Source organism: Apus apus, chromosome 3 (genome assembly GCF_020740795.1).
Source record: "Apus apus isolate bApuApu2 chromosome 3, bApuApu2.pri.cur, whole genome shotgun sequence".
NCBI classification, from domain to species: Eukaryota; Metazoa; Chordata; class Aves; order Apodiformes; family Apodidae; genus Apus; species Apus apus.
In genome coordinates this window covers 97189295-97202469 of record NC_067284.1, presented here as the reverse complement: position 1 = coordinate 97202469, position 13175 = coordinate 97189295, and the positions used below count along the sequence as shown (strand labels likewise).

At 37.1% G+C, this 13175-nt stretch overlaps 1 protein-coding gene across 2 annotated transcripts in view; it reads left to right on the top strand.

The window, feature by feature from the left end:
* SYNE1 (spectrin repeat containing nuclear envelope protein 1) overlaps positions 1 to 13175 on the top strand; it is a 295834-nt gene that overhangs the window by 215389 nt on the left and 67270 nt on the right. The window contains exons 98-108 of one of the 2 annotated variants that reach the window (XM_051615569.1): positions 1096 to 1227; positions 1854 to 1960; positions 3298 to 3448; positions 4292 to 4423; positions 4573 to 4728; positions 5691 to 5900; positions 7449 to 7550; positions 9237 to 9356; positions 10969 to 11169; positions 11847 to 12020; positions 12466 to 12597. In XM_051615569.1, coding sequence (XP_051471529.1) covers positions 1096 to 1227; positions 1854 to 1960; positions 3298 to 3448; positions 4292 to 4423; positions 4573 to 4728; positions 5691 to 5900; positions 7449 to 7550; positions 9237 to 9356; positions 10969 to 11169; positions 11847 to 12020; positions 12466 to 12597 — 1617 coding nt within the window. Of the gene's footprint in view, positions 1 to 1092; positions 1228 to 1853; positions 1961 to 3297; positions 3449 to 4291; positions 4424 to 4572; positions 4729 to 5690; positions 5901 to 7448; positions 7551 to 9236; positions 9357 to 10968; positions 11170 to 11846; positions 12021 to 12465; positions 12598 to 13175 lie in introns of both variants that reach the window. The other variant, XM_051615566.1, reaches the window with a different exon arrangement.

Genomic DNA, 13175 nt, shown 5'->3' with positions numbered 1-13175 from the left:
TAAATAACTCCAGAGAGGTGTGTAGATCTAAGTTAGCCAGACCTACAGCTACTCTGTCTTTAACATTAGTCCTGATGTGTTAAAATCCCTGCATTTGAATAGGTTTGCACTAAAGTAATTTAAATGTGTAGCCAATATGGATTTCAAAATTCAAGAAGCTGATAAAGCAGTTTTTAGAACTATCAAGGCATTTTCTCTTTTTTCCTTTGCTTACACAGAAGACTGTTTAATCACTCATTTTGGATAAACATACTTAGAGAAGTATAAAGTGAAGGGACTGTTGCTTTTGCTGTTCTTTTATAACATTTTGTGTTTTGGTGTCTTACTGACTCTACTGATCATATAATATTATCTGCTGTTAACTGACTGTGTTTCTGCCAGCCATGAGTAGAGTTATGTACTTATTGATAAATTAATTTTGACCTGAATGACAACTAGCATTGTCTTGTTTTTATCTAGACAAAATATCAGCTTTAATTAGACTAAAGACAGCTGGCAGAAACAATCCATTGATTCCCTAAATTGTCAGATAGAGCTGCACCCTGCAATTACAGATCAGTGCCGTTTTTTTAGGAGCAGCAGAACATTCTTCAGAAACAAATCATTGCATGGTTTCTGATCTCTGGTGTCTGATTCTGCTAAGTGCAATCGTGCTTTTTTATTTTTGCATTTTAATGGATGTTTTCTTGCTAGTAACCCATCACCAGCAGAAGTCAGAAATTGAAAGTTGTTGCTTACTTCAGCCAGCAGCTTGGGAGGTGAAAGGTGACACTACATGTGGTTTTGAGTTCATGAGCTGGACCTGCCAGACTGCTCATGTTGAGATTCTCATCCATCAGCCCTAAGTCTTTCTCCTCCAGACTATTTTCAATCCATTATCTATCCAGCCTGTATTTGTGCTTGGAATTGCCCCGACCCAGGTGCAGGACCTTGCTCTTTGCCTTGTTGAACTTCATGCAATTTGCACTAGCACACTTCTCAAGCCTGTCAAGGTTCCTCTGGACGGCATCCCTTTCCTCTAGCATGTTGACCTCACCACACAGTTTGGTATCATATACGAACTTGCAAAATCTTTATTTCTTTCTCTTAAAGCAGGGATCATTGCAAGAAAAGGAAGAGAGTGATCTGGACTTTGTTTCCTCACAAAGCCCCAGTGTTCAAGAATGGCTGGCACAAGCAAGAACCACTCGTTCCCAGCAGCAGCAGAGTACCCTGCAGCAACAGAAAGTTGGTGTTTTGCATTTATTTTACCTCCATCTTTAGTTTGTGCTTAACTCTGTAGCTCAGTCATTCTTGTTAGTGTTTCCACTGAAATCTTAATTTTTACACTGTTTCTTAATCAGTCCTCTTTTAATGATACATTTCAGCTGACTGTTTTATAACTGTAACAGCCCAGCAGACTCTAGACTTCCTGGAGCACTGCGGTCAGCTCACTTAATCGCTGTATGCCTCTGTCATCCATTAGTAAATTAAGTAGAATTAATGCTTAAAGTTGCTGTAAGGAGAGGACATTATTTGTTTAAAATAGTAAGCAACATTGTCTTTACAGAAGCAAAGAAGCAAAGATGCACTCATTACAAGTTATATTGTGCTGCAGGGTACACAGACATCCGCACTAAGATAGGTTCCAGAAAACTGCATTACATCAGTCAATTAGTTCAACAATCCAATTTATGTACCCAGTATTTCTATGTCCCTGGGTGGAGATTTAGCACTGCTTTTGTGCTCAAGCAAGCCATATCAGAAGTAGCTCAGCTATCTTCATGTGACAGTTATGCTATGTAGACATATCCTTCCAAGGGAAAAAAATATTGTTTGAGGTTTGTTTTGCTTTTTGTAACTTGCTGTGCTAGGAGCTGGAACAAGAGCTAGAAGAGCAGAAGAATCTGCTTCGATCAGTAGCATGTCGTGGAGAAGAAATCCTAACACAGCAAGGTGCTTCAGAAGGCCTATGTATAAGGTGTGCTTCCATGTTTTTTCCTGCAAATTTCTAAGACTCTGCACTTTTTCATCCTTATGCTTACATCCCTTTTCTGCATATAATCCTATAATTTTTGTTTTATCGTTTTTATGCACTACCTAAGTTACCAGAGTCCTGCCATATAATTCAGGAGTTTGATAATATAGTTACACAAACTGGTCTGTGCTAATAGATCACCTGTAGTGTTTGGAAATTCCTTTTATTCTTATTATCAAGCATCACACTAAAATTACATAGTAGGATTCATTAGATAAGCAGTGGATCAGTTACTATAGCTTTATGGTGCAGCATTGGTGTGTGAATCTCTAGAACACTGTCGTCTGCCATTGTAACTAGATCTTCCCAGATTAAATACTCATTGCTTAATTGTACTTATCCTGCAGTTAGTGAATATTTTTATTTTTGAAGTTTGTGTGTTTTGAATTCCATCTGTGGTCTATATTTTCTTACACACTTGCCCATTTTGAGGAAGTAGATGACTGTAAAAGCCTCAGCTCTGGCTTGGAAAGACTACTGCCCTAGCAAAGGGCAGTCCAATGCATGGACTGAGGGAGGCAGGAATGGCCAGGTCTTGGAAAAAGGAAACCAGGGTGAGCTATTAGAATCAAGAAGCAGTCGATCCTTGTGTCTCCTCCAGCCAAAGTCTAGAACATAAAGGTAGTTCACGAGGCAGCAGAACCAAGACTTATGCATAGGAGGATGTAAGCTGCGCTCAGCAATTTTTTCTTCAGTGTTTGTGTTAGTTCAGTGTCATTTTTTATAATGGCAAAAATTACTTATCTTCATTTTGAGGCTTCCTTCTGTCCTAACATGTTATACTATTGAAACAAACAAAAAAATCAAACAAAAAATGCTGAACTTTGTTCACTATTTACCAAAGCTCAACTCATATGCTTGTCCTGCATTAAAATAGCAGGTTATGTCTGGCATTTTGAGAGGGGAGGTGAGGAAGGAGTCAGATAATAGCGTTTTTTTCATGCTTTGAAGTAAAGCTTGTTTAAATGTTACATTGCAATGTAGTATATATTCAGTGGGGTTTTGGGGTTCTTACTTAGTGTGGGTACGTACTTGCAAGTCTAAACAGTTTCTTAGAAAGTATATTTTTTCCCATCAGTCAGGAGCTTCTTTCAGTTTAAAACCAGCCTTTGTCTGTCTTACTCTGAAAAAACAACCACAAAAAAAAAAAATCAACAAGTAAAAGCTGTAAAAAGTAGCAATTGAACTAAAATAGACTTTTCTAATTGAAAGAGGAAATAAATACCTTATGCTGTTATAACTTCTGTATTTGTTAAACCTTTATGTGTCTTGCCTTTCAGTGAAAAGCCTGATACACTCTCTAAGGAATTAAGCTTGGAAGGAGGGAAGCCATTATCTGAGGAACAGATGAAGACAAAATGGGAAAGCCTGAACCACGAATTCAATACCAAGCAGAGACTGCTCCAGAAAGCTTTGGAACAAGAACAGCTGGTAGCTATTTTTAATTTCTCTTCACGTTTTCTCTGTGAGAGAAGCTGTCACAACACAAGGTACACTAGGTGCATATCAGATGCATTAAGGTGATGTAGTCAATGCAAAGAATATGGAACATTTTATTTTTGTGATGTGTTTAAAAACTATTAAATACTGGCACTAGAACTACTCTTGTTCAAAGTGATTTGAGTTGCACTACTATTCTGGTGAATAAATTATAAAGGAAGAAAGGACTCAGGTGAAAAATGTTATCTACTTATCTAACCCCGAATAATTCTGTAACAAATCTTCTCTCTGAAATTGACCAGTACTCTGGTGACAACTTAGAGGAAAACCTGTTTTCAGCTTGACTGTATTAGTTACATTCAGTTCTCAGTCTTAGTGAATATGTGATGAAGAAGCAAGTGATTTCAGACACATGCTTTTTACTGAAAGAAGCATGGATTAGTCATCTGAATTGGGAACAGTCTATAAGATCATGTACCTCCTTCATTTTATTTTTAATAGACACAAGCCCACTGTTCTTTATAGAATACTACATTAAAATCAGCTTTCAAAGTTCTCAGTATTTGTGTTAATTTCACAGTATTTTTTTTATTTTTATTTTAAAAACAAACAAACAAACAACAAGTAATTGCTAATTCTGGCTACAAATATTTATTTTTCACTTCTAGTGTACCTCCTGTTGAGCAATCTTTTGTTCAAAATGTGACAGAACAGTCGTGAGGGCCATGAGCATTATTTAGTGATATCCTCAGTCAGCAGTAGAGTCTGCCTAGATGAATTTTTTACGCTGTATGTGTGGTAGAAGCACTCTAATTAGTAGTTGTCTCTCAACAGCTTTATAGCAGACCAAACAGACTGCTATCTGGAATACCTTTGTATAAGGAAGAAGGAAAGGTTGAAGATAAGTCGTCAGTGTCGCCAGTACTGGTTGAATTGAATCAGACCTTTGAAGATGTGTCATCTGAGGTAACAGTTCAATTATCTGTACATCTGTCTTCCACCAGAACCACATTTACAATGAAAATTCTTGGAAATCCCTCTCTTTCCCAAATACTAAATGCTCGAAAGAGTATCTTGTACTTCTGCTCTTGACTTCTTTGGTTCCTTTTGCCCAGGCTGTACAGGTAGAGGAGAGCCGACGTCTTGAACAGAAGCTTTATGATGGTGTTGCAGCCACCTCCTCGTGGCTGGATGGTGTAGAAGAACAGGTCTTTGTTGCTACAGCTCTGTTGCCAGAGGAGGAAACAGAAACACAACTCTGCAAGCAAGAGGTAAGGAATTGGCAATAAGGGTGCATTTTAGGTAGTATTTAAAAAGAAATTAGGGGTATCCTAGATAAGTGAAGCCGCTGTCATAATTTGAATGTAATTGCAGTATTCTGATACTGTTTAGAAGTCACTTTATTCACCATGTAGAGGACTGTGGTGGGTTAACCCTGGCTTGATATCAAGTGTCCACCAAAGCTGGTCTAACACTCCCCTCATTAGCTAGGCAGGAGAGAGAAAATGAAACTAAAGGCTTGTGAGTCGACGTAAGGACAGGAGATCACTCAGCAATTACCATCGTGGGCAGAGCAGAGTCCACTTGAAGAAAGCATTTTTAATTTTTTTACCAATCAAAATCAGAGTGAGATAATGAGAAATAAAAAATAAATCTTAAAATGCCTTCTCCCCACCCCTCCCTTCTTCCCAGGCTCAACTCACTACTGATTTTCTCTGCCTCCTCCTCCTCTGCAGTTCAGGGGATGGGGAATGGGGTTGTGGTCAGTTCAGCACATGTTGTCTTTGCTACTACTTCGTCCTCAGAGGGAGCCACCATTGTAGCCTCCCCCCCCTCCAAACCTAATACAAGAATGGTGCAGAAAGCAGTACCTGATCTGAATTATGCCTAAGTCAGAAGAGAATTAAACATAAAATAAACATGAAGTTGAAATAAAGTGAAAAAGAGGGAGGAATCTTCTGGGATATGGAAACAGTACAAATTCATCAACATGAAATAGGGAGGGAAAAAGCTACATGAATTTCTGCTTCATGAAGCCCTTATTGAGTCAGGTTCATTTTCTTTCAGTACTCGTCTTCTTCAGAGCAGTCTGGTGTGTTTTTTTATTATCAGAAATACTGTAATTATTTAACTTTGTCTAGTGTATACACACTAACAATGTAAAAAGTCAATATGTTTGCCTGTTTTTATAGAATTTGTAACTGTCACTTTGTTTTGTTTTCTACAAAATCAGTCACTTGTCAAAGAAATCAAAGAGATAACAGAAGAAATGGATAGGAACAAAAAATTATTTGCTCAGATATTTCCTGACAACGGTGATAACAGGGATATTATAGAAGACACTTTGGATTGTCTCCTGAGAAGACTGACCCTGCTGGAGTCAGTAGTAAACCAGAGATGCCATCAGATGAGAGGAAGGCTCCAGCAATTAGTGACTTTCAAGGTATGATGCCCATCTGGATGAATTATCCCCATGTCAGATGGAGATACAAAGTATGTAATTCTCAAAGCAAGGAGAATTTTTTGTATCAAGTCAAGAGAAAAAGTTTTCACAGGTTTTTACTGAAAATCAAGCTATCTTTTAGGCTGTGCAAAACTTGGCACCCAAATAATGATCCAGAATTTAAACTCTGCTGGAAGCCTTCTGCAATTCATGGAATTATTCAGATGTGGTCATTCATCGCACAGTTTCTCACCTTCTTGGCATTGCAATGAATAGAAATTGTTGACTACTATTCTCAAAGGAGTAAAAGCAACCTTAGAGTTCCATTTGACATTCTTTGTCATGTCTAAAATTAATAAAGTACACTGTTTCAATTAGGTGAGATAAAATACAAAACAACACTGATTCCCACCTTTCTGATTACATTTAAGCCATCCCATTATTCTATAAAAGCTTGTATCTCACTCAGAGTGGCATACAAGCTCTTACAGATTAATGGGATGTCTTTGAACGAAGCAGAAATAATGAAAAGTGGTGGAGAAAAGTTTGCTTCTAGAAATCTTTTCAGAGTTCAGAAATCCTTTCAGACCTAACTTGGTCTCTACTTTCTATCTTGTTATCATACAAAACCTCCGGTAATGAAGACAACAAAAATTCCAGCAAAAAAATGGAAAATAGATTGCTGGTATCTTTAGATTAGGATTATCATTTCAGAGATTGTTACAACGGGATTTCTTTCTAAACTTCATAACCTTTCCTCTGCAATACATATATATATATAAAAATCATGTAAACCATTTTTAATAAAAGGCTTTTCTTTGCTGAAGAAAGGAGAGGAGATGATTATAATTCTCTGTCTTATGGTTATACCAGTGATATTTAATATTTAAAGAATTACTACAGGAAAGAAAATCAGAAACACACTCCTATGTAGTGCTAAAAGTCTTTGAGAAAAGTGCTGATTATTTTTTGTTTTGCCAATACGAGGGGTTTTGTTGGGCTGATTGCATGAAAAAAAGTTGGAGTGCAGCTTGGCAGAATTGTTAAGTAATATGTAGGTGAATAGTGTGATAGGGTACTCTAAAAGTTGCGATGTGTAGCTAGCCCTGTAATGTGTTGAAGACTTGTTTACTATATTTGTTATATTTGCTAAAGTTTGTAATGAAGAAAGCTTGCCTTATAAAGTAAAACCTGCCTTGGTTACGAGCCTAAGTGATAGAATAAACTACACAAGAATAATGTATTTTTGCTAAATGAAGCTAACTGACCACTGATAAGTAATTATCTAATTGGAAGGCAAAAGTAGAAATGTGTTCACAGGTTTTGTTTTGAACAGGGATTGGCTTAGATTTTTGCTTATGTCCAGTTATGGATTTTCAGCAATGTTACATGCTTTGCACTGAGTGGCTGTGGTGCTTCCAATGTTGAATAGTTTGTATGCTTTAGTGCTGACATTGTAATGCTTTACAATTTTTGGAACCTTAAATTTTTTTCAGCTGGTTAGTGCTGTGATTGAGTATGATTTGTTGTTGTTGTTGTCTCCTCTAGAATGATCTGAAGCTCCTGTTTACATCAGTGGCTGATAACAAATATTTAGTTCTACAGAAACTAGCAGAGGCAGCTGAGAGACCAGAAACAGAACAAATGCAGGTATTTCCAAATATGTATTACTTGGTCAGGAAGGAGGGAAGAGGTAGTTTCTGCTCAAAGTATAACTGAATTCTTGACAGCAGTTGCTTTTCATGGGAGAATATATGTGTTCACATAAGGTATGTGAAAAAGACAACTTTCAAGGGTGTAGCACATGTTTATAAATAAAAAAAAACCGAACAACAAAACCCAGAACATCTTTTTTGGTCTCCCCAGGTGACCTAGTTACGTACATACTGAGCAAAACCCAAATGAACCAAAAAATATTCAAAGTTTGAGTAAATAGTTTGACTATTACACTTTATTTTAAAAACAAAGGCAGCTTCTTCTCCCCTTGTTTATAATAACACCTTGACCGTTATTACTTTTAATTTCAGGCAGTAATTGTTTTTTCTGTATCAGGAATGTCCTGAATAATAATTAATTTAAAATATAACAAAATACATTTTGTTTCCTTGTTTCTGTTTTGCCAGCTTTGCTAACAGTAGGCCTTCTTTCTACAGACATTTCTTGCTATCCAAGAGCTAATATTGTCTGGTTCCAGCAGATAGCTGAGAGGAAGGACTGAACAGAAATAGCTAAACAGAAATACTGGCCTTTATATATCTGACAATAAAATGAATCAGACTTTCAAGGAATTTTAATTAATGTATCAGTAAGAGAGCTGGCAGTCTGTATCTTTCTTTCCTGTCTTCTGTGACGTGAAAGATTGGTAAAAATTTAGCTCCTCTATGATTGATTTAACTACCAAATAGGAAAATGACACGGTACCTAAAACAACTGAATTGATTTTTTTCTAAACATGTACCTTGGCTGATAAAATGTGCACATTTTAGAGCATTGATGTCTGTTCAGTAAGTGAATGGAAAAGTAAAAGTAAGACCCTTAATCATCCAGGAAAGTTAGCTGCATGATGTTTAATTTTAGTGACAGCATTAGGTGTACTTCACATTAATAAGATTCAGGAGTCCTACTCACATATATACTTCTAGCATTTGGATATGCAGTTTCCAGGAAGGGGCCCTAATGAAGGACTTTAACTACAGGCATCTACCTTGTGCTTTTAACTTGGTTATAGGTTGCATGCATTTATTCAGCAGAGACTCCTAGGCTGAAAGACCTTCTTGTAACTTGCATTGAAAAATGTCAAATTATCACCTGCATACACTTGCAAATACCAGCCTGTATGTTTTCATTTGTCGTTTTCCAAGTATTAAAGGGGAGGCACAAGTCCTTTTCCTTGACAGTAATTTTGGCCCTGTTCTAGTCCTGTAAGGGGACTGTGACCAGCCCTTTGCATCTTGCATGTCTTTCACTGTGATGGTTGTTTGCTTGGTGCTCAGGTACGACAGGAATGCTTTAAAAGAAAGTGTTAGAACAATTAATAACCCTTTTGTACCTCTGCCATATAACTAAAAGTATGTAACTTCACAGCAAGGTTTTGTATGAAATAATATATGATACTAAACCAGTTTGTTATTAAAAAATAATAATGTTGTATTGTGTTTAAAAAAGCAAGCTGGCATCTCACAACTTTTGAGTTAATACTGTTTCATTATAGTATACTTTAAAAATTCAGCATACTGTTTAATACTTAAGGCAGAAAAGAGAAAAAAATATTATTGTGCAGCAGCTGCAGTAATATTATTAAAACTTCAAACTAAATGATGTAATTTTGAAATGCAGGTCATACTGCAGGCAGAAGAAGGTTTGAAGGAACTAGATACTGGAATCAATGAACTGAAGAAGCGTGTAGACAAGCTACAAATTGACAAACCTTCTGCACAACAGCTGTCTAAGATCCAGGTACAGTTCTTAGACCTGTCTGGTGATATCAAAGATATCAGTATGCTCCTTTTTATTGTTCATAAAGCAGGTCAGGAAAGCGTATTTAAAAGCCTTTCCTTGTGCATTTCTCCCTGATTCACTTAGCTTTTCTACTTTTGCATTTTTAACTTTTCTAATATCTTTATTACCAGTAGTATTAGTCATAAAAACCTGAAAAAACATTTGCTTTCAGCTCTTGTGGAGTCCCTGTTCAGACAGATAAAGTGATGCATATAAACACAAATGTCTGCTGAAGGTTGAGCCACATTCTCATCAGTGTTCTCTCTCACATACATAATTTAAAAAAAAAATGTAAAGGAGAGGGATGAAGGGTGCTAGTTAGCTAAGTGTGACCTAAAACTGGAAATGTTCTGCTTTTACTAGAGCACCTCTAATGTTCCTGCATACTTTCAGTTAAACTTGGTTTTGAACACTTCTAAGTAATAGGGCTCTTACCTTAAGGCTCTCTGAAGTAGATACATGGGGACAATAGATCCAGAACTTTCATAAGGCTGTTAAAACTCTTCTGTGAGGAGTTTGATGCCTAGGAAGGGAAATGCTTAAAAATAGATCAAGGTTTACAACTTAATTTCAGCCTTTATAATGACATAATAATAAACTGGAAGTGAAGAAAACAGCTGAAACTGGACCATAAACTTACTAAGCCAAAAAACAGTGATTTCAATAAAAATTAATTACAAAGAGTTTGTGTAAATGTGTCTTTTACCCAGTTCTTTATCCTTTTGGTCTTAGACCCTCCCACTTTTTTGCTGTCAGTTTGCATGTAGATACCGCCCTCCCCTAGATTTCGTTTTTTAGAAAAGCCTTCTCTTTTTTTTTTTTTTTTTTTCTTTTTTTGACAGTGTGCTTCTCACAATTGTCTCTTTAAGTCTAGGAGAGAGAGCAGCAGTCTGAAGGTGGATACTTTGCTGCAGTACTGGATGGTCATAGAGATACTTCGGTTTATTAGTTTCTGGATATCTTGTCTTGATCAAATGTATGGGGTTACCCTCACATTCTGAAGTATGCTCTGAGAATACAATTCTCAAAACCAAAACAAGAAAGTAATCCTGTTCAGGTGAAGAAAAGCAGCTGTAGGTTGTTCTTACTTTTCTGGTTGAGGTATACAAGATGACCAATACCACATGGGAACTGAGGACATTCTTCCTTTTGGCTTGTTTTGTAATTTGGCAGAATGGACACCCTGCATACTGCACTTTTTCTACACTTTACTGTTCTCTATGGAGTATATTGGTATCTTAGGCCTGGTTTGGTTTTTACTACAGGTTGTATGTATCTTACTTGCCATCAGTAAGCTGCTGGGGCAGGAAAGGGAGACAAATCTGGCTTTGGGATTCTGCTAACTTTTCTTGAATGTATGTACTTGGAAGAGTTGCGGGTCTTGCTTTTTTTTCTCTATTTAAGTTGTGAATTGGTAATTTATCAGTTAAGTCAGTATATCTTCACAGTCTTTTTGAGCTGGGAATAGATGTAATTGTGCTAGTATTAACAGAAGAGTACAGGGACAGTAAGGTTGCTTATAGTAAGACATATAAGGTGTGAAATACCATTGCTTCTCTTTGCCCTCAAGGATATGTATGATGAGCTGGTGAAGATCATTGGATCCAGACAGAGTGACCTGAATCAGAATCTAGCTCTTAAGAGGCAGTATGAACGGGCTTTGCAGGACATGGCTGACCTGTTAGAAACAGGCCAAGAAAAGATGGCTGGTGACCAGAAAATGATTGTTGCTTCCAGGGAAGAGGTTCGATCACTACTTGACAAACATAAGGTAAGAACCTGTGACATATTTCAGGACTAATCATGACTGTTGTATATAGCAAATTACTAACCTTCTGTTCCTAAAGGTTCAGGAGCTTTTCAGAATGATGAGCTACTATTAAAGATATACTAAAACTTACTGTATTTTAAGTTGGAATCAATGAACTGTTCTAAGTGAATAACTTTCAAATGCTTTACTGAAGGTGAACCCAGGTAGAACGTATTTTCTTCCTCATTTTAGTAACAAGTTCCTGTGCTTGTCCTGTGATACTACATAGCAATTTCATCCATCCCTCCATTTTTTTTCCAACAGAAATTTACATTTGTTAATCGCACCCACAAAATATAGCAAGGATTTTCCACATTTTTTGATTAGGCAGAATTTTCTGGTGGTGTATATATGACATTTAAGTTATTTTTGTTTAAGGAATGAAAGCTGGGATAGAATTTGCATGCAAAGGATGACCTCTTTCTTTCTTTAAAAAGGCCATTGTCCCTTTTATATGGTGTCTTCAATTTTGTGAAGTGTTGGTGGAGTAAAAAGTTTTCCTAATTCTATGTCTACAGGTACTTGATTGTACTGTTATTGTCTTAAAATGTTGTTTCGGTGGTAATCACTTGAGTAACAATTGCACTTTCTTTTTTCTATTCTCTCTTTACTCTCTTCCTCACACTTGAATTTCTCAGGAATATTTTCAGGGATTGGAGTCTCACGTGGTCCTGACTGAAACACTCTTTAGAAAGATGAACAGCTTTGCCCTCTTGAAGGAAACTCAGTCACATTCAGAGCTAATGACACAAGCTTCAGCTGTATTAAAGCTGGCTCATAAACGAGGTGTGGAGCTGGAATACATTCTAGAGGTGAGAATTTTTGTGTTATTTTCTGTACTGCCATTGTGATCAACCACCAGGATATTCTGTAATATACATTTCCTGTACTTAGACAAAATTGATGGACATTTGTCCCTTTTGTCATACATGCAAGGCACTGGTAGACTACGTGTGATATTTGCTGTTTAACTGTCATGACCTTCAGGTGAGACAAGTTATGTTCCTCTAAATATAAAAGAGCTGATTAGCTTTAGCTGTCAAGGAGAAAATGACAGCTTTTTCCATGTGTTCTAAGTAAAAGCTGACCTTTAGACAGAGATGGTGTCTTACTATAGGTTCACTGGGCATTTGTACTGTTATTTCTGTACATTCACAACTGTGCAGCGATAGGCTTTCAGACTGAGACAGCAAGTAATAAATACTCTGGAGACCCAGATAAATATTCAGTGTATACATGGATAATTTGTGCTTGCAGACCTGGATGCACCTTGATGAAGATTACCAGGAACTTACCAGACAGCTGGAATCTGTTGAAGGTAGCATCCCCACTATTGGTTTGGTGGAAGAAACTGAGGACAGGCTTACAGAGCGGATTACACTTTTTCAGGTTGGTGCTTTATAGACATTCTTTCTGGAAAAGTTGGATGAAGGGGACCTCTGAAGGTCATCTAGTCCAGCCTCCCACTTGGAGCAGTACAGTTTCCATGGGCTGGATTAGCCACGGCATTGGAAACCTCAAAAGATGGAGAACCCACAGGCAATCTGGGGACCATTTGCAGTGCTGCACCATCTGCTAATGAAAAAGTTTTCTATAAACCCCAATCTAAATCAAATTTTTAGCTTGTCACCATTGACATTTTTATATTGTGGGGCACTACTGAGAAGCATTTACCTCTATAATATTTTTAATTTTACTCTAAATAGTTACAGGCTTCTGTTAGAGTAGCTCTTAGCCTCCCATTTGTCAATCTAAAACAAGCACTCCTCCCTCAACCTCTTTTTAAAAGACATGTGCTCTAAGTCCCTAAATATATTAATAGTTCTAAACCAGACCCTGACTACTCCTTTATTCTTGAACTTGGTGGGAGGTGGGGGCAGGGCAGAATCACATGCACACTTACATGCGGCCTCTTCAGCACCATGTTGTTGGGGATAATAAAATAACCTAGGTTGATTTTTCACAGT